This window comes from Drosophila ananassae, chromosome XL (genome assembly GCF_017639315.1).
Source record: "Drosophila ananassae strain 14024-0371.13 chromosome XL, ASM1763931v2, whole genome shotgun sequence".
Taxonomy (NCBI): Eukaryota; Metazoa; Arthropoda; class Insecta; order Diptera; family Drosophilidae; genus Drosophila; species Drosophila ananassae.
The window spans coordinates 1,620,598-1,640,387 of record NC_057931.1 but is presented as its reverse complement, the minus strand read 5'-3'; the positions used below and the strand labels follow the sequence as shown (position 1 = coordinate 1,640,387).

The window sequence follows — 19,790 nt, the reverse complement described above, 5'->3', positions numbered from 1 at the left end:
AGTTGCCGTCGGACAGTGGCCCAAATAGATTTTTTGCCACCGCCCGGCGGGCCAGAAACTGCCGACGTCGTCGAATTCGTGACCGGGTCGGCTGCCACTCCACGGCAGCATTTTGCACGCACCGGAGAATGGAAATGTCTGGAGGGAACAAAGAGCAACAAAAGACCCGTAAGCGTTTCCGTGTGTGTGCCCCCGAATCGGGAACAAGACCACAGCAGCCGGCGGAGCAAGTGCAGCCGCCAGCAAAAAACCTTGCTCAACTATTTCTTCCAAAGCTTTTCCACGAAATCAGCGCAAATGATGCACTGTTAACAGTCCGTCCGGCGGAACAGGCCCGGAGCCACACGGAAGGGCTGATAAGTATATTTCTTTACTTAAAACTCATCTTGAGGCGCCTGCTTGGCGACATCCGCTCCTGAACTTTTTGGAGGCCCTTGGCGGGGGCTGCCCTTCAGGTGTCGCCCCTCGGAATTCGCGATCGTTTGTGTGTCACCAGCAAGGTGGCTGAGCTCAGCGGAAAGCACCAGTGGGTGCGGAGTGGTGGCGCGGAGGTGGACCACCTTGTAGCGACAAGAGTAACAAAAGTTTTCATCACCACGGCGGGTGCTTTCGCAGAGGTCAGCGAAAAATGGAGAAACTGGAAAAGTGGAAGAAAGATCGACGGCACAGCGACCTCCGACACATGATACATATCTCTGGTATCTGACCATCTCCGTGAGAATCGTTGAATTACTCATGGAGCTAGCCAGAATGCGTAAGACAACTGATTCAAAAAAGTCATATTTCAAAGGTTAATGGAAAAACGAGACTAGAATGACTAGATGACTTCATTTTGAATTAGCATTTTTAAAAATCTATAAGACCAAATCCCTGCCATAGCATAACAACTTTAGTTTGTTGAGTTTTACTTTTGTTTTGGCTGTAAAAAATACTCCTGACTAACCAGAAAATGGACAGTTCCGAAGGTGTTAAAAATTGTTTACTTACTTTTTTGTTATTCGCCGAGTCAACACATATTTATTGACCCATTTCCGTAAATGCCAGTGAGTGCAAATACATTTATTTATCATTTAGTTATAGGAATCAAATATAAAAGTTAACCAGTCAACCCGCCAAAAAAATGGCATCAACACAGGCATAAATATTCATTTAACTTAAATTACACAGTTAGGGAACTTTTTAATGCACTTACAGATTTCCCGGCGATAGACTTCCCGGCACGCAACTATGACAGTAACGAGCTCCTGCTCCAATATCACGCAATGGACGTGGTCAACCGGACACAGTCGCTGCGAAGGCGTCATCCGCAATGCTGCCCACCGGAGTGCACAACGTGAGCCTGGTCTACGCCCTCGTCTGGGCCATCGATAGCTTCTACGGTCGGGCCACCTGTACTCCGCTGGCAATAGTCCAGTTCGCCACGAGCCGGCAGAGTCGAGGGCACCACAATGACCTTATCGACGCCACACTAAGCAAATGCTCCGCCAGCTACAAGGTCCAGTTTCTGCTCGAGGACGACCAAGTGGAGGAGACCGAGAACATGAAGGAGCTGCCGCCTCTGAGCGGCATTACGGGAAGACCCATCGCCATTTGGTTTGTGGACAGCCTTCGGGCCTACATCCGGCTGGAGATGTACCTGATCCAAGTGGGCAGTCCCTACAAGAGAAACGGCTACTTCGTCTTGGTCTACACGGGCGTGGAGGACGAGCCTATGGAGTCCATCAAGATCATGTTCCGGCGCCTGCTCAACATGTATGTTCTGAACGTGGTTGTCTTTCTCCCCCGCTACGGAACTGTCCAGTTGTACACCTACTACCCGTACGGGCCACACCGCTGCCAGTCCTCGCTGCCAGTCTTCTACACGGCTTTCCACCACCTGCCACCTCCTTACACAGGCTTCGGCTTGACGAAGCCACTCTTTCCCAGCAAGATGAACGACATGTACGGATGCGAGATGGTCGTAGCAACATTTGAACACCGGCCCTATGTTATTCTGGAGGATGACAAAAAAGTACCAGGTGGCAGGATTCTTCATGGCATTGAGGGAATGATTTCCCGTGCTCTGGCGGAGCGGATGAACTTCAGCATTAAGTTGGTGGAGCCCAAGGACAAAAACCGCGGTGAAATCCTGCCCGATGGCAACTATACGGGCATACTCAAAATGGTAATCTACGGATAAATGAAGATACAAATGTTGGTCCCTCATATATGCCCAATCTTTCTTAGATGGTGGACGGCCAGGTTAACCTTACCTTCGTCTGCTACATGTACAGCAAGGCCCGCTCGGAGTTGATGCTGCCCTCTGTCTCCTATACCAGCTTCTCCATTGTCCTTATTATTCCTAGTGGCGGGTCACTTTCGCCGATGCAGCGCTTGGTACGCCCATTCCGCCACATCATTTGGTACTGCATCCTGGCCAGTCTGGCCTCCGGCATTCTGGTGATCGCCAGCCTCTCTATAATGACGGTACCTTGCTTGCGGAATCTGGTATTGGGAAGAAGAAACCATCTGCCCTGCACGGGGATGTTGTACAGCTTGCTGGGCGGAACGGTTATGCACAACCCGCAGAGGAACTTTGCCCGCTTCCTCCTGATGATCTGGCTGTTGCAAACCCTGATCCTGCGGGCCGCCTACACAGGCCAGCTGTACCTACTTCTCCAGGACGTGGAGCTGCGAGCTCCGCTGACAAAGCTCTCCCAGGTGCTGGAGAAGGGCTACGTATTCCACATGCTGCCGGCCTTGAAAGGCGTTTTTCAGGATTCGCTTGAAATAACTAAGACGAAAGTGGTGTTCAACCTAGAGCCGTCATTACTTCGGCTCCGGGACGAGGACGATCCCGGGATAGCTGTGCCCCTGCTGCAGCCCACGGTCTACCAATTCAATTACCGCTCCGGGCCAAACAGAAACCATCTGACCCTGCTGCCTGTGCCGTTGATGACCGCGCCTCTGACCATGTACATGCGACCGCATTCCTACTTCAAGCGTCCCATCGACCGGCTCCTCATGGCCATGATGTCCTCAGGGATTGTAGCTCGTTATAGGCGGATGTACGTCGACCGGATAGAGCGTCTAGCCAAGCGCAGGAACCTGGAACCAAAGCCTCTGACCCCCTGGCGCCTGGGAGGGATATTTTTTAGCTGTGCGGTGCTTCAATTCCTGGCCAGCTTGATCTTCCTATTGGAGCTGATGTCCAGGACTCGCCCACGGTTGCATAGGGCCCTTTCTGCAATTAATAACTATTTGGCATAGCGTTTATTTTGGCAATGAAAAACAGGATTGACGCCAAAATACATAGATAAAAGTTTAAAAACATGTTCCAAATTATCGATGACCGATAGGTTAACATAGGAGTTGCCCAGCAATTGTTTGGAAGCGAAGCCTTTAAAAAATACACAAATATATTTATTTTTATTCATTTTAATAAAGGCTTCTAGTAAAGCGTTCTAAACACAATTTTCTATGGCTACAATGGGATAAAAGTTTGTTTGGTGTTCTAAATTTATCGATAAGACATTGACTGATCCTGTGCGATCTCTAGTTCGAGAGGGAAAAAAAGCTTATTCAAAATTTAAATTAATTATCTTTGCTTTTTCATGATCGACCGCTGTCCATCAAATCCCTTCCATTAAATCGGCGAATCTCTGCCAGCGGCGCCTTCGGCTAAGCAGCTCCAGGCCGAAAACAAGGACTGAGAAGCCCAAGGCTCCCATCCAGCAGTTAAAGGCGGCCAGGATAAATCCCATGGACTCGGCGAACCCCGTGGCGGCGTCTTCTTCCTCTCCGCCAATAGAGGCGGACCATCCATGTGCGTCAGAAGTCGTGGGCATGTTGCTCCAGGCGAGCCTCTCGGAGAAGTGTTGGAGCAAACCGAAGCTACGCATTTTAAAAAGCTGCTTGTTGAGGTCCCAGGCGAAATATGAGTTTTTTGGGAAGTAAATGCACAGCATATTGTCCACAACCTTCTCCGCCAGGATCACAAACCTATGCCTGCTCTTCTTTTTCTTGGTCAAGTGATAGGCCAAGAATGCGCGACTGGTGAAGGCTCCAATCTTCTGTGATCTCTCCTTCAGCAAGGCATCGAAAACGTCCACTGGCTGGCCCTTGGATATGGTGGTTCGGTCCCGGAAGTCCGGTAGCTTGAGTGTCATTCGGAAGGTGGCATGATCCGTAATGAAACGATAGCCATTGCCCAGCATCTGCTCCAGGGTGTGCGGCAATGGCTTCCCCGGGGAATTGTGCAGGAAGTTAAAAATTGAAGCCTCATAACTGGCACGGATGACGAAAATCCACAGCATCCAGCCGGCCAAAAAGGGGCCAGGCAGCCGCCGTCGAACTCCAAGAAGTCTGTGAAGCAAATATACCAAAACGAGGGCCAGCCAAGTGTAGCGCTCAAAGGGGAAGAGCATTATCTCGTAAATGCTGTACCGCTCGGGCGCCTTCATCACAATAACATAGGCCATCTGACTGTAGGGATCTGTAGACTGTAGGTAGGCAGATCTCTCCGGCGTACAGGAGGCACATCCTATTGTAAAGTTCGCTCTCCGTTCGCGTAGCATTTTATAAGGCCCCGTGAACGTTCCGTTCAAATAGCTGGCGCCGCCGATCAAGTCAGATGGCTCGTTACGCATCAGTTCCAGGGTGAAGTTCATCTTATTCGATAGAATGTGCAGAAGCTCTCCGTCTAACCCACTCACCATGCCCTTCTTCCACTTCACCCCCATATACGGTGGAATTTTCCACACAATAGCGGTCAGGGGACATCCGTGAAGGTTCCTGAAACGAGAGGGGTAGAGATGGCGAATAGTCGTATCAGATAGGGAGACCTCCACCGGAGTCGTACTGGCGCAATTATGCGGCGTATACGGCCAGACATGATAAGCTTGAACGCCCAGCACTGCGGGGACCAATATCACTGAATTAATGTTGTAGCGCTCGTGGAGAAAGTATCGAAATACCGTGGACATTTTCTTCATTAACTCCAACTTCCGTCCGGATGGAGGCGTCAGCCACACAATAAGAAACAGGGGATTTTCTTCCCAGGTCGATGCAATGGAACTACACCGGATAGATTTGGTAAGAAAGTTAATTTTTGAGAGCAAAACTAAACTCACATAACTTGCTCCATTCTCGTCACAAACAGAACCCTGCAAAATGTTGGTAGACGTACCTCACTCTTAGTACGCTGGCTCAGAACAACGGGCATGGGCAAGTGCATATTAGAGAGGCTGAGATCCAGGACACGATTTGCCAGATGAACCTCATCCGGAGACATCTGCTCGTGGACTGGGACAATATATGTACCCATAGCGTTTACAGCAAAGCTGTTGATAAGGATGCTCTTCAAAGTTACAGCTATCTGGATGGCCATTTGTTCTTCTTGCGGATGCTGATCGGGCCACAGGATAGCTTGGGCTCGGAAATTCAACAGGAGAGTTGCCAGGAACCCAGATATACCCAGTCGGAGATCCATGGTGGAAATGAGACGCTTGTGCGAAAATACTCGCCATTTTATGTGATTGGTTTTTGCCAATCCGTCGAACAAATCGACAATGGCACCCAAAATCTTAGGTTCTTTGTTAGCTAAATTAGTTTTAAAACTATAATTTAATTATCAATAGACTAAAAATGTTTAAAAGATTCATATAGAGTGGGTTTTGCTAAGTTGTATAATCCTATCTGTAATTTTCTAAGGGCTTTTTAATTGTTTAAGCCAGATAAACAATGTTTATAAACAGGAAGCCCCAGCAAGCAGACATTGCTTATGTACGGAAAAAGTTCATTATTAAATCATATCCTCCACAGCCTTACAACAGTGAACCGCACTGTTTACCCTTGGGCAAATATTCGGCTTTCACAAAAACCTAACCCCGAGCGATTCAAATTAATTTTAGGGTCCTGCATGTAAGGGTAATGCATTAACAAATCTCTGTTCATCACTTAAACTAATTGCTGCGTACAGAAGGCACCACTAAACCGCCCAACCACCTAACCTGCCCTGAGACCCCACCGCCACTCGGAACAGCCAGCCGGAGTCCGTTCCGGAGGCATGTGCGTGACAGGTTTCGGTGTCAGTATTATGCATGAGGCGCATAACCATAAATTAACACCATCAGAGGCACAGACACACACGCACTACCAGCAGACACCTGTGGGTGGAGGGCAGAGGTGGTTGGGCCGGTCTGGGTGGTTGGCGGAGCACTCCCCTCAGTGTCAGGGACATGCAATCACCATGTCGACCGTAAGGGGTTTACAAATAGTCGGATAATATCCGTGCCGCCACCGAAACCGCTGGGAGACACCCCCTCGGCAACTCAAATCGCTAAGATTAACTGCTTAAATATAAAAATAAAAGTTACTTTGCTACATGACACTAAATATTTTAATAAGGATAATAAGGACGAAGCCCCAGGATAAAGTAATCAAAAACTTTGACGCAGGATTTTACGCAGATTCGAAGGGAATCAAAGCACACATCTTAAAACGTAATACGCCTGAGGTGGTTCTGGGCCACCAATGCGTATCCTGGACATTGGACGGGGCTCCAGCACGAAAAATGGAAAAAAACGTATCGAAAATTTCTTTCCGAGATTTAAACGCAGATTTGACGGGAATTCAATCTCAAATCGTAAAAAGTCATCCGCATGAGGATCGGAGGCATAATGACTGAGATATGACCATGGTTCTGGGCCACCAATGCGTATCCTGGACTTAGGACGGGGATCCGGCACGAAAAAGGGAAAAAAATTATCGAAAATTTCTTTCCGAGATTTAAACGCAGATTTGACGGGAATTCAATCCCAAATCGTAAAAAGTCATCCGCTTGAGGATCGGAGGCATAATGACTGAGATATGACCATGGTTCTGGGCCACTAATGCGTATCCTGGACTTTGGACGGGGCTCCGGCACGAAAAATGGAAAAAAATTATCGAAAATTTCCTTCCGAGATTTAAACGCAGATTTGACGGGAATTCAATCCCAAATCGTAAAAAGTCATCCGTATGAGGATCGGAGGCATAATGACTGAGATATGACCATGGTTCTGGGCCACCAATGCGTATCCTGGACTTTGGACGGGGATCCGGCACGAAAAATGGAAAAAAACTTATCGAAAATTTCTTTCCGAGATTTAAACGCAGATTTGACGGGAATTCAATCCCAAATCGCAAAAAGTCATCCGCTTGAGGATCGGAGGCATAATGACTGAGATATGACCATGGTTCTGGGCCACCAATGGATATCCTGGACTTTGAACGGGGATCCGGCACGAAAAATGGAAAAAAATTATCGAAAATTTCCTTCCGAGATTTAAACGCAGATTTGACGGGAATTCAATCCCAAATCGTAAAAAGTCATCCGTATGAGGATCGGAGGCATAATGACTGAGATATGACCATGGTTCTGGGCCACCAATGGATATCCTGGACTTTGAACGGGGATCCGGCACGAAAAATGGAAAAAAATTATCGAAAATTTCCTTCCGAGATTTAAACGCAGATTTGACGGGAATTCAATCCCAAATCGTAAAAGGTCATCCGGTTGAGGATCGGAGGCATAATGACTGAGATATGACCATGGTTCTGGGCCACCAATGCGTATCCTGGACTTTGAACGGGGCTCCGGCACGAAAAATGGAAAAAAACTTATCGAAAATTTCTTTCCGAGATTTAAACGCTGATTTGACGGGAATTCAATCCCAAATCGCAAAAAGTCATCCGCTTGAGGATCGGAGGCATAATGACTGAGATATGACCATGGTTCTGGGCCACCAATGCATATCCTGGACTTTGGATGTAAATCATAAATTAATCCGTTAAAAATCCGTTAAAAAAACCAGATTGTACAATGACCGAGACATTGTTTGTTGTTTTTTATTACAAAACTATCTAATATTTCGTATTTAGACATTTTTAGAGACATTCTTTTTAGTTCCTGATCAGGAAAACAATTTTCTGAGATGCAAAAATCGACGAGATGCCAACTCTAGGAGAAAAACCACCAGGCTGAGGGACAGCCCCAACGTAACCATCAAGAATATAACGTATAGCTCGAGGAGGCCGAGGATCTGGAAACTCTGCTCGTTCCGTAGGTAACTTTCGACCAGCTCCCACCTGGCCCACACCGCCAAGAGGCCTACAGACCGCATCCAAAGAATCTCCTCGTTTATCTGGTCGATCAGAAACGAATGCTTGCGGAGGTACATGGTCAGCGGCAGATTGATGATGTCCTCCGGAACAAGCTCGTAGTGGGCTCCCTCCCCCAACCCGCCACTTTGATGAACTCGCTCCGCGCTCAGCCGGTTGAAGTGGATGAAGTTGTCTAGGGCAGTGGCGGTCACGTGCCTACGCAGCTGATGATTCGCCCCCAAGAAGTACAGCGGGTCAAGTTCTGACGCGGCTTCGTCCAGCAGATGGAACTTCATATGTTGCACACTGGGAATCTCTTCTAGAGCCTCTTGCACCTGCGATGTCAAGACCACCGTGAAGTTTTTCTGGACCAGCGCTTCTATTGTCTGTGGCCACCTGTTCAGCTGGTGCGTTCGGATGAGGTGGTATAGCAATCCCTGATAAATGGTTCGGATGATCAGCGTGTACATCATCAGCATTAGGCAATAGAGTCGAGCAGTGTGGGATCTGGGTACTTTTATCAGCGGCATGCCCACGAAGATCAATTCGAGATTCTGCCACGACGCGGATCCTGTCTGGCGCTCGCGCAAGAACCGCTCTACCATGAGCTGGAGCAGGGCAGAAAAGGCCACCACGCCCAGGATGGCCAGCCAAATAGTAAAGCGATAAGGATAGAGGAGAATGTCGAGGGAGCTCAGTTCATAGCTGGATGCCAGGACCCCGAAGACTGCGCGTGTCTGGTGGTAATTGTCGGTTGACGTGGCCTTAAGACTGCGGGGCACTGTCTGACGGATCCCGCCCAGCGTCAGGTCTGCCTTGTCCTCCTGCAGCTGGAAATGATTTTAAAATATTAGATCTAAGTGAATCTTGGTGAATCAAAAATCATTACAACGAACCATTTCCAGAGCCTTGTCGTGCAAATTGCTCGCCAACGGCAATACGTCTATGGTAAAGTTCATTTTCTCGGCCAGCGCCAGGAGCAGGCGACCCTCGTAGCCGCCACCCACATAAGGGCGCTGTTGCTCCTCCTCCTCCGTTTGGTGATCGTATAGCCGCAGGAAAGGCGGAGCATGCCACAGAGCGCAGCGCAGTGGACACCCAAAGAAGTTACGCAGTTTTCGCGGAAACAGCTCCGGTTCGACAAGCATGCTCCCGTTGTAGCGATTGATAAGCTGTGGCTCCATGTCCCGGCATCCTTGCTCTCCAAACGGATAGTAGCTGTAAAAGAGGATGTCGCCGTTAGACTTCTGCACCTGGATGCTGCAGTGGATGAGATGGTAACGCCAGCAGTAGTCGAAGATCTGTCGCATTTCACCCTGGAGCAGGCGGTCCCTGGCCTGCAGGAAAATGAAGTAGTGCTCGTTGTAGTTGTACTCTCGTGCATAGTACTCCATGCGGATCTCCGAGAAAGCAGCAAAGGAGTCGGTGAAAATGACATTGAAGTGCCGGCGGCCGGGCACTGGACGCCACGGCACATCCGGCTCCACGTTGACGATCTGGAGCGGAGCCAGGCCCCACTGGCGGAACAGTGTACTCATCATCTCATTGTAGAAGTTACAGGTGTGGTTACTCCGGCAGCATAGAGTCAGCACCAAGGACGGGGTAACGCTCAGGATGTGGTGATGGACCACGTGGAGCAGCGCCCGGGCCACGAACTCGTTGATATGATTCATCTGTTCCCCGGAGAGGTCGTAATAGGAGGATAGCAGTGCGCTGATGTTCATCCCGCCGGGGATATCGGATATCTAATGACTGGAGCTGGACTTCCGGATATTCTGTATGACTTTCCCCGTAATTTGTGTCGTCATGGTGATTAATGGTAAAAGTTTTGTTGCCTGGGATGGGCACCACAGAAGAACACAAAAGTAAACACGAGGACTTCGGAAATGAACTACCTCCGACTTTGAGCGTTCTGATTCCGGCGGTGGAGCAAGACTTCCCCGGCGAACAAAATTCCAGACAGAAGGTACATTCCCGCCAATACGATGTAAATGCCCGATAGCTTAGTGTGATTGACCAGTTGGCGGCTCATCTGCTCTTGGTCACTATCCCAGCGACGGACATTAAAGGCGGCTCTGCGCCAGGCCAGGATGAATCCTCCGGCGTCTAGTCGCCGCACAGTCTCGTCCACTTTGGCGTACATGTAGGAGTGTTTCGGCATGTACATACCCACGTACTCCACATTCACCGGCTGCCTCAGCACGTGGTAGGCATCCTCCTCCATGGATGCAAAGGATTGCAGGTAGGACTGGCTCACGTCCTGGTTGACGATTCCAAAGATCTTGCCGTACCTATCCCGCTGCAGCGAGGCCAGGACTTCCCAGTCGGAAGCAGCGTCCAAGGCGTGAAACATTCTCCGGTTCTGGGCCACCTGAGGAACCTCCTGGATCAGTCGTTGCGTGTTTGCCGTACTGACTGCCTGATAGCCCTCGCCTATAAGGTCGTCCAACTGCAGCGGCGGGCTCTCATACAGCTGCAGGCGGATCAAGTGGAACAGCAGGGATTGGTAGGTGACCCGGAGGGGTATGCTGGCCCACAGCCAGTGGGAGGCAATAATGCGGAACCTCCATGGGCGAGGCCAGCGGCCCACAGAGGCTCCCAGTAGAAGAGCCCATATCTGGAGGCCATTCTGCCTCCGTAGGATCTGAAGACCCGTGTGGAGAGTCACGGCGCTGAGCAGGAGGAGCCACACTGTTAGATCAAAGGGAAATACGAGCAAGGCAAGGGGTCCCAGGCGGTAGCGCTCCAGAGAGACGATCGCCACCAAGTTGGCGGAGTAGTAGGACATGGGTGTAGTCAGAAGCTTTTTGCGGCGAGCCGTCTGTCGGAAATATCCCAAGCTCAGGTTGGCACGGCGCTGAAGAAGCTATGAATGAACAAAATATTACCATAAAAGTCAAATCTTTAGGTAACAATGGGCTCCTTACTATTTCCAAAGGTCCTTCAGCTTTACCCTCCGCCAGGTAGTATTTCTCCGGCCGCAAGAGAGAGAGATTGCTGAGATGCACGCTGAAATTCATTTGCTGCGACATGTACTCCAGCAGCTGAATCTCGAAGCCGCTGGCCTGCAACTCCTCCGAATTCGGATCCCAGTGCAGCGCCACAAACGGCGGCTGGTGCCAAGTGAGCACGGTCAGCGGACACCCGTGCATCTGGTCCAGTTTGTCCGGGAACATTGAACCGTTTTGCATCCACTGCCTTCCATCGAATTGGTTGACCAGCACAGGGTCCGCTCGTTGGCACCTGTTCGCCGTGTAGGGATAGAAGGTGTACACCAGGACCTCCACCTGCGCGGTCTGGATCATCACATTGCAGTTGAGCCAATAGTGGTTCAGGCAATGGTCAAGGATCAGCTGCTTTTGCTGGGGAATGAAACGATCCCGGGCCTGCAGGAAGATAAAGTAGTAGTCCAGATCGTCAAAGTCGGCATTATCTTCGGTTATATTCGTGTCCCTGGAAAGAGCCCTTTATAGAAATGGAATACAGGTGGAAATAAAGTTACAGTAATCCTGCGTAGGAGTCCACCAGCAGCAGATTGACTCTCTTTCGTCCTGACACTCGAACCGGAGGCCTGTCCTCCCGGAAGCTCAGGAGCTGAACGGCTGCCAAATGCCAAGAATCCACCAGATTGTTTATCACGTATTCAAACCACTGGGCGGTGCCGAGTTCTCTGGTGGAGATAGTCACTACCAGGGTCGCACTCAGTTGGGTCAGCACAGTCTCTATGACCAGCCGGAGGGCCCGTGCCACGTACACATTGGCATCTTCTCCCTGCATATCGATGCGTGAGTTCTCTACGTAGCTCTTATAGATGGCCTGGATAGAGCCACGACTCGCGGTGGTGTTCATGGTGCTTCCAAGGAAGCGTCTTGACTGCCAGACTGCGGCTTCCAGGTTAGCCCCGACCAGATATCATGGTTAGATCTCCGAGCAAGATAGAGAATAATTAAAAGCAAATATGGGAAAGGTCTTGGGGGAATCAATAGAGGAAGGAATCTTATGTATCCTTGACACATATATAATAAAATATTGAATTTTATGAATAGAATGAAGGTCAGGATATTATAAATAGTTAATTTACGGCAGGAGGAAGACTTCCAGAACATCCACCCCGCGCGTGACCCACAATAGTTGTGTTTGACTTTGTCCTAACGACATTCCAGTTCGAACCCCTAATGAGATGCAAACAAATATCGACGGAACCGTCCTGGCACCGACATTCGGGGATTAGATGGTCAGTATCGCGCCGCCATGAACGTGACCAGCCTGCTGCTATTCGAGTCCATGAAGTACTCCGGCGCTCAGACCCAAGCTGCATCCATCAACCAGCACGTGGCCCAGGCATTGAGGGTGTTCATAGAGGACTTCTACCAGCGCATTGCCCCCGCCTTCATCGTGATCCTGTCGTGCCGGCGGCCCAGCCCGATGAACTTCTACCGGAACATCATGCAGCTTCTGTACGAGAGTGTGGACACTATGATCATTCAGTTGGTTTTGGTCGAGTTCGGTCGTCCGCGTCGCATCGAAGGACCACGCACCCATAACCTTCTCCTGGTGGACTCGCTGGATGCATTGCTGTAACAAGAAGTGTCCGATTTTAATGCGTTAGCTTTCAACTTAAACCATTAACTCTCCTCAGTGACATCGAGATCCACACCTACACTGCCATGTCGGACGGCAGCGAGTACTACTTCATCTTCTTGCAACAGCGAGACGCCCTGATTCCCCAGGACATGCAGGGCGTCTTCGCGTACTGTTGGCGCCACCAGCTCATCAACTGCAACGTGATGACCCAGAGCTCAGGCGGTCAGGTTCTGGTCCACACCTATTTCCCATATGCCCCTGGGCGGTGCAACAACTCGAGTCCCGCAAGGATCAATCAGTTCTTAGGTCCAGCCTGGCAAAGTCGAGACTACTTCCCCTCTAAGCTCCGTAATCTTCACGGCTGTCAGCTAGTGGTCTTGGCCCGGCGGATCTCTCCCTTCTTCGAGGTCGACGTAAAGCACCAAGTCGTATGGGGCCTAGAGGGCCACCTTCTGAAGGAATTGTCGCGGAGGATGAACTTCAGCATTATGTTCGACGGCCTTGAAGAGCAGCAACGGAACCATACCACCTGGACGGAGCAGAAGCTGCTCCAACAGATGGTAAGTCGCCCACAAATTTCTAAAACAAGCCAAACGTATGTATATGTGCCTGAAACCACTTCAGGTCCAAGGACGCGTAGCTCATCTTGCCATTGGTTATGTGAGGAAGCACATCCAATACTCCGGGAACCTGACTGCCGTTTTTCCACACTACTCCAATAGAATCATTGGCTTTGTCTTGCTAAACGCCCACAACCTGACCAGCCTGGAGATCTGGTCGTTTCCCTTCCAGGCCCTGGCCTGGGTCTGTCTCGTAGTTTGCTTCCTCATCATTTCCGGCCTGGTGATGATATACTTTCGACAAACCGTCGGCGGTTTTCGAGGCGACCGCTTGGCCCTGCTTCTGGCGGTTTATGCCGCCAGCTTGGGCTTGCCCGTCGAGCCGCCTGAGCGGGTATCAATGCAGTTACTCTTCGCCAGCTGGCTGTGCTTCACTCTCGTCGTTCGGGCCATGTACGGAGCCCTGCTGTTCCTCATCCTGCGCTACCACTTACACCAGCGGTTGCCGGACAGCTTGCAAGACCTGGTTGATGGGGGATACACAGCGATAATGAGTCGAACCACATTGCAGGACCTCAGGGAGGTAACTGGCTTTCAGAACATACTAGAGCTTCGAACTATCGTCGTAAGCTCTGAGCTAGAGGAGGAGGTCCTGAGACAGCTGGAGCGCTTTTCGGAACGTGATAGTGCCGGCTCCCACCCGCTAATCTTTGGACTTATCTCACAGGATGCCTTACTCCAGTTGGCGGAACGAGGTCATCGTGCTGGAGCCTACCACATGGTGTCCCAGCAAGTTCTGGAGCAACAGCTAGCAATCTATCTTCAAAAACACTCGCATCTGGCCGGCCATCTGGACCACCTGGTCATGTCCATCCGGGCGGTGGGCCTGCTTCACCACTGGGCCGGCCAAGTGGCTAGCGAGCGGTACTTTCGCAGCAGGTACCTCTACCGCGAGAAGCGCATTCGGCAGTCGGATCTGTGGGCGGTATATGTTCTGGTCGGTGCTCTTTATATTTGCTCAGTGTTTGCCTTTATATGGGAAGTTGTGTCAGCAAGAAGGTGGCCAGGAGGAAATGTCGCATAGAATATATAAAGGTTATTGACGTTACAGACCCGTATCTATAAAATAAATAAAAGCCGAACAGAAGAGTTGTTCTGATTTATTAATGGATTAAGGTAATTTTAAAGATATTCTTATCAATGGAAGCCATGACTAGGACACAGAGACAGTACAAGTTTGTCTTGGGGAAACTTTATCCTTAACTAAACAGTTTTCTTATTACAAATTGAGACTCCCGAGGACGTGACTCCTGGAGGCAGCTTTTATCCCAGCAAGATCGCCATGGATCTGGAAAAGAGAGTAAACAAGGTAGGTTTTCATCTTTTATATGTTCTATAGCAACTTACTATTATATTTTCTCTTCTCGTTATTTGTCTCACCTTCCGTCGAGGATAACTTTTGTACAAAATAATAATGCAAGCTTTAAATAAACAATTTGAAAATTTCCCACGCCAAAATGTGACCACACTTTAGAAGATTTTTATCGCAGATGCTATCGATACTTACTATTAATATTAGTACATATCTGTTACTTTTCAAATAGGTTAAATTTTGTTTTAAAATGCCTGAAATCGAAATAAAATTACCTCAAAATTATGGAAATATTTTAAAAGCATAGATATACGTTGCGATAATGCTATTTTTCGTTTTTTTGGAAGTTATATTCTAAAATTTGGAATCGATAGCAAAAACCTATTTTAAAATCGATTAAATATTCTTATATTCATATACATATTCATAAACGGAAAGTTCCACTCGATTTCTATATTATTTCATAATTTTATTATGCAAATCACAATATGTCAATAAATGCTCGGACATACTCATACAATTTCGAAAAATATTCCGATTGACCTTTGCACTGTAAATAGTCGTATAATAGGTAAATGCATTTCTGGTTTCGAGAGACTGGTCCAAATTTAGAGCTTCTCCAGGAGAATGGAGGAGGCACCACCGCCGCCGTTGCAGATGGAGGCACATCCCAGTTCGCCCTTCTTCAAGCTGTGCGATAGATGGGCAACCAAACGGGCTCCAGACATGCCGATCGGATGGCCTATGGACACGGCACCGCCATGCACATTCACCTTGGCTGGGTCCACATCCAGCTTCTTGATATTTGCAAGCACTACCAAAGAGAAGGCTTCGTTGATCTCCCACAAGGCCACATCCTGCTTATTCACGGAGGCGCGCTCCAAGAGCTTGGGGATGGCCAAGGCAGGAGCAATGGGGAAGTCAATGGGATCGGTTTCGGCATCCTAAAAATAATGTAATTAGTAAAATGATGTATAAAATATCTCTCCATAAGGATATCGAACCTGGAAAGCTACAATCCTGGCAAGAGGCTTGACGCCAGCCTTCTGAGCCGCCTCAGCGGTCATCAGGACCACGGCCGCTCCACCATCGTTCAAGGTTGAAGCATTTCCGGCCGTAACCGTGCCGTTCTCCTTTTGGAATACTGTGGCGAGCTGACCAAACTTGTCGAAGTTCACCCTCTTGTACTCCTCATCCTCGGTAATGGTGACCTCTGGCTTCCTCTTCAGCTGGATTTTGACCGGAGCAATTTCATCTGCAAAGACTTTGTTACTCCACGCGGCAGCGGATCGCTTGTAAGACTCGATGGCAAACTCATCTTGTTGCTGGCGAGTGATTTCCAGCTTCTTGGCTGTGTTCTCGGCACAGTTGCCCATGTGGAACTTGTTGTAAACATCCCAGAGACCATCGAATACAATACCATCGACAAGCTTAACACCGCCGTAGGGAGTTGCACCTCGCTTGAGATAATATGGCACATTTGACATCGACTCCATACCGCCGGCCACGACCACATCCGCGTAGCCGAGTTGCAAGGACTGTGCGCCCAGCATCACGGATTTCATTCCAGAAGAGCACACCTTGTTGACGGTAGTGCAGCAAACGTTTGTGGGTAGTCCAGCAAAGATAGCCGCCTGACGGGCTGGAGCCTGGCCCAGTCCTGCAGACACCACATTGCCCATAATCACTTCCTGGACATCGGTTTTGGCGATTCCTGCTCGCTGGATCGCCGCATCGATGGCAGTGGCCCCCAGCTGGGTAGCACTCAGAGGCGCAAGCTGGCTCTGAAAGCTTCCGATGGGCGTACGGGCGGCCGAGACAACCACCACCTCGGGAATCTTGGAGCTGTAGGATCTGCGCGAGAATTCCTGAGCGCACAAGCGGCGGGTGGCCTGCAGCATTCGGGTGGACATCTTGGTTAATTAATTCACAAGTGCGGTATGGCGAATCCACTCAAGAATGACTGGTATCACCTGTTGCTTGCATAACAAGCCGATCGTTGGGTTATCAGCATAACGACTATCGATAAGCAATCGAATAATCACGGAATTGTGGGCGCCAAGTCGCAGATATATTTAAAATTATCAATTTCGTCTCATATTATTGATAAAAAATCCTTTTATTCAGTAAAAAATGCTGAATTTCTTATATTTAAGTAATATGAATGCAAATTGCACAATATATGGCAGCAGAAAAAAATAAAAATCTTAAAAACTAATAATACAAATTGAAAAAAAAGCGCACAAAAAAATAATCATATTTTACGGAACTTTTCCACATCACAACGCTCGTAGTGTCCATGGTAGCCATGGATCTGGATACTCCTTCTGTTCTCCAACTTCCTCCTTTTTTCAAATCAGCATCTGGTCGCGCGTTGATAGCTTCTGATGTCCATTAGCCAGAACCAAGGAGCGGCGCATGCGATTTCGCTGCAAAGTGGAGTTTCTTTCCCTAACGGATTGCCGGAGATGCTGACGACGTCCGGCTACTGGTACTGCTCCTGCTGCTTCTCTTTCCGCTGCATTCATGGCCGCCAGCAACTCGAAGGCCTGTTTCTTCTGCTCCTTGGTCCAGAGATTAGCCACCGCAGGAGCGGCTGTTGATGGTACTTGTTCTTGGGTAACAGGTGGCCTCAGAGCCAAAGGCGGACGTTGGACGCGTTGGTTGGTCGACGTCTGCGGCGGCTGGTTTACAGCTGGCAAAGATTTGGAGGCTGCCTTAGAGCCGCGGTTCAGGCCGAATAGGGACAGAATCGACTTTCTCCGGGTAGAGGAAGCCTGGCTGTCTCCTGAATCATTGCTGGACACGCTCATCTGCATGGGCACTGCCGCAGGCGCATCATTGATGTGGGGCGGCGGCACATTTTCAATTCCATAGGTGACAAATTTCTGGGGGGATTGAAAGGTCACCTTCCTCAAGGTATTCCCGTTACTGTGCAGGGACTTTGGAGCGGGCAAAGTGGCCAGGTTCAGTTTGGCCACCGTTGGGGAAGTATCGTTTAACTCTATAGTGCAGTAGGTGTCGTCGTGTGGCGTCTTTAACGGTTTCCTTGGAGGAATGGGTGGTGCAGGGAGTTGATCGCACTTACAAACGTGCTTATCCTGTTGGAGCAGCTTCTCCTGCAGCTGCCTCTCCAGGGTCTGGACGCGCTGCTCAGACACTAACAGCTCCTGTTCCCGTGCCTTGAGCTCCACGAGCTTCTGCTGCAGCAGAGACTCCTGAGCACGAATGGCATGAAGACGGGTCTTTAGAACTTCATCAAAGATGTTCTGGGTCAGTGCTGCCGGGCTGCTGTCCAACATGGGCTTAAGTGGCTCGCCGACTGGCTGATCTTCCTCCTTCTTCACTTCCTCATCAAAATCCAGCTCCACTTCCCTGTCCTCGCGCCTTATACTCTCGTATAAGGCCGGATCGGATTGCTGCAGTTTTCTTCCAGGAAAAATCCTTCTCTTTGCCGAGTAAAACAGTTCACTCCTCAGATCCGGCGTAAACACGCCCGTCACGCTGAGTCTTCTCTGCCCGTAGCCTTCGTTGAAGCTATACTGCTCCGTGAACATGGTGCTGGAGAGTTCGGGTGGCACCTGCCCTCCGTCCTCCGTCTCAAAGAGCCTGCCGCCCGTGGGCAGGAAGTAAAAGTCCTCGCCAGCCTCCACCAGGGTGGGGAAAGCGCCTTCCAACTGGGATATATTTCGCACGACCAGCGGGTGCCGAATGATAACCTCGATACCAGGACGCTGCTCATGATCAACGGCCAGCATAAAGGCGATAATCTCCTGAAGATCAGCGCTGTAGACGGCCGGAATTCGGCTAAACTCGCCCTGGGCAATCTTCTCGGAGAGCTGGTCGAACTGACGTCCACGGAACGGTGGCCGCAGGGCACACATCTCGTAGACCAAGCATCCGACTGCCCAGACATCGCTTTTACGGTCGTACTTCCTTCCCCGTACCAGTTCGGGGCTCATGTAGTGTGGCGTGCCCACAAACGAGGCCGCAAAGCTCTGATCTCTTCTGAGCATCCTAGCCAAGCCGAAGTCTCCTAGCTTGGCATTGCCGTCTGCGTCCAGGAAGATGTTTGCCGGCTTGATGTCCCGATGTAGGATGGTGCCGTTGGGTATCTTGTTGTGGCAGACCTGCAGGGCCCTGCACAGTTGAAAGAGCACCCGCCAGATATATGGCTCCTCGAACCGACAACGCCGGCTCCGAGCCTTCTGTATTAACTGGGCCAGATCTCCGCCCGCACAGCACTCCATGACAATGTACACGGACTTGGCCTCCTTGTTGACCAGGTGGTGGTAGTATTGCACTATGTTCGGATGCTGCAGTTGGCGCAGCACGCTAATCTCCGAGACCAGGGCCTCGCACTTGGCGTCATCCAGTTCGTCGTAGTTCATTCCTTTCCAGGCGTAAAGCTCCCCCGTCGCCTTGTCCCGCACCTTGTAGCAAGTGCCAAAGGACCCATTTCCCATAACGGCAAGCACTTCATAGTCCTGAAGGGTCTTCTGGGCAAAGTCCAACGGCGGAGAGTCCCGGGTCTCCTTGGGCTTGCTCATATTCGTAGGTTTATCCACTTGTTTTCCCCGCTTAATAGTTTGTCCGCTCTCCCGCTCTAGGTCCGATCGCCTCGAAATGTAAAACTCAAGTGAGGACTGGTTTTTGGGGCAGGATTTTGTTTTCTGTATTTCTGGCTTCTTCATTTTCGGCAGAACGCTTGCCCGCCTGCGCACACATACACTCGAGCAAGCTACCTGCGAAAAGGACAGTGCTGTGCACTTGTTGCTGTCCCGCTAGATCTGGCTATGACTTTTCAAAACTAGCCATTTTTTGAATTTATGGTTTTTAAGATATTTCTAGGTATTACGAAGTCGTTTATTGTGGTTTTTAGAATTATTAGAGACTATTGCTTTCCTTTTCTATTTGAATTTGTATTTGGATCTTGCAAGTACTAGCCGAGGTTTAAATATTTCTTAATTTGGAACGTGGAATACAAATTTGTAATGTGTTCAGTCCATAAACTCTTTAATGAATATCTTATATATCTTTATTCCAATTTTTGTACAAAATCATGAAGGTAGCCCTTGAAAAATAGCGACAAAATGGGTAAAAACTTTCTCTGTATAGGATCGGAAAGGTAAGACATTTAAGAATCTGCC

General features: G+C 49.5%; 7 protein-coding genes across 7 annotated transcripts; 2 read left to right on the top strand and 5 right to left on the bottom strand.

Annotated features, from left to right (window-relative positions):
• Positions 1-1,185: 1,185 nt before the first annotated feature.
• Positions 1,186-3,285, top strand: LOC6503721. The gene is made up of 2 exons (XM_001963827.4): positions 1,186-2,164; positions 2,227-3,285. Exons 1-2 carry the CDS (start codon positions 1,310-1,312, stop codon positions 3,247-3,249), a joined length of 1,878 nt encoding a protein of 625 aa, XP_001963863.1. The 5' UTR covers positions 1,186-1,309; the 3' UTR covers positions 3,250-3,285.
• A 231-nt stretch (positions 3,286-3,516) lies between these two features.
• On the bottom strand, positions 3,517-5,542 carry LOC6503929. The gene is made up of 2 exons (XM_032452583.1): positions 5,164-5,542; positions 3,517-5,101 (listed from the first exon to the last, which is right to left on the bottom strand). The coding sequence occupies exons 1-2, from the start codon at positions 5,468-5,470 to the stop codon at positions 3,612-3,614; spliced, it is 1,797 nt and encodes a 598-aa protein (XP_032308474.1). The 5' UTR covers positions 5,471-5,542; the 3' UTR covers positions 3,517-3,611.
• Positions 5,543-7,870: 2,328 nt separating this feature from the next.
• On the bottom strand, positions 7,871-9,867 carry LOC6503927. Its single transcript, XM_001963825.4, has 2 exons — positions 9,021-9,867; positions 7,871-8,954 (listed from the first exon to the last, which is right to left on the bottom strand). The coding sequence occupies exons 1-2, from the start codon at positions 9,846-9,848 to the stop codon at positions 7,935-7,937; spliced, it is 1,848 nt and encodes a 615-aa protein (XP_001963861.2). The 5' UTR covers positions 9,849-9,867; the 3' UTR covers positions 7,871-7,934.
• A 105-nt stretch (positions 9,868-9,972) lies between these two features.
• LOC26515541 lies at positions 9,973-12,110 on the bottom strand. Its single transcript, XM_014905749.3, has 3 exons — positions 11,627-12,110; positions 11,052-11,577; positions 9,973-10,990 (listed from the first exon to the last, which is right to left on the bottom strand). Exons 1-3 carry the CDS (start codon positions 11,971-11,973, stop codon positions 10,016-10,018), a joined length of 1,848 nt encoding a protein of 615 aa, XP_014761235.1. The 5' UTR covers positions 11,974-12,110; the 3' UTR covers positions 9,973-10,015.
• A 75-nt stretch (positions 12,111-12,185) lies between these two features.
• On the top strand, positions 12,186-14,403 carry LOC6503722. The gene is made up of 3 exons (XM_001963824.4): positions 12,186-12,701; positions 12,764-13,268; positions 13,333-14,403. Exons 1-3 carry the CDS (start codon positions 12,376-12,378, stop codon positions 14,350-14,352), a joined length of 1,851 nt encoding a protein of 616 aa, XP_001963860.2. The 5' UTR covers positions 12,186-12,375; the 3' UTR covers positions 14,353-14,403.
• A 685-nt stretch (positions 14,404-15,088) lies between these two features.
• Positions 15,089-16,739, bottom strand: LOC6503926 (acetyl-CoA acetyltransferase B, mitochondrial). Its single transcript, XM_001963823.4, has 2 exons — positions 15,645-16,739; positions 15,089-15,584 (listed from the first exon to the last, which is right to left on the bottom strand). Exons 1-2 carry the CDS (start codon positions 16,551-16,553, stop codon positions 15,249-15,251), a joined length of 1,245 nt encoding a protein of 414 aa, XP_001963859.1. The 5' UTR covers positions 16,554-16,739; the 3' UTR covers positions 15,089-15,248.
• Positions 16,734-19,431, bottom strand: LOC6503925 (CBL-interacting serine/threonine-protein kinase 10). Its single transcript, XM_001963822.4, has one exon. It carries the CDS (start codon positions 19,332-19,334, stop codon positions 16,992-16,994), a length of 2,343 nt encoding a protein of 780 aa, XP_001963858.2. The 5' UTR covers positions 19,335-19,431; the 3' UTR covers positions 16,734-16,991.
• Positions 19,432-19,790: the final 359 nt, after the last annotated feature.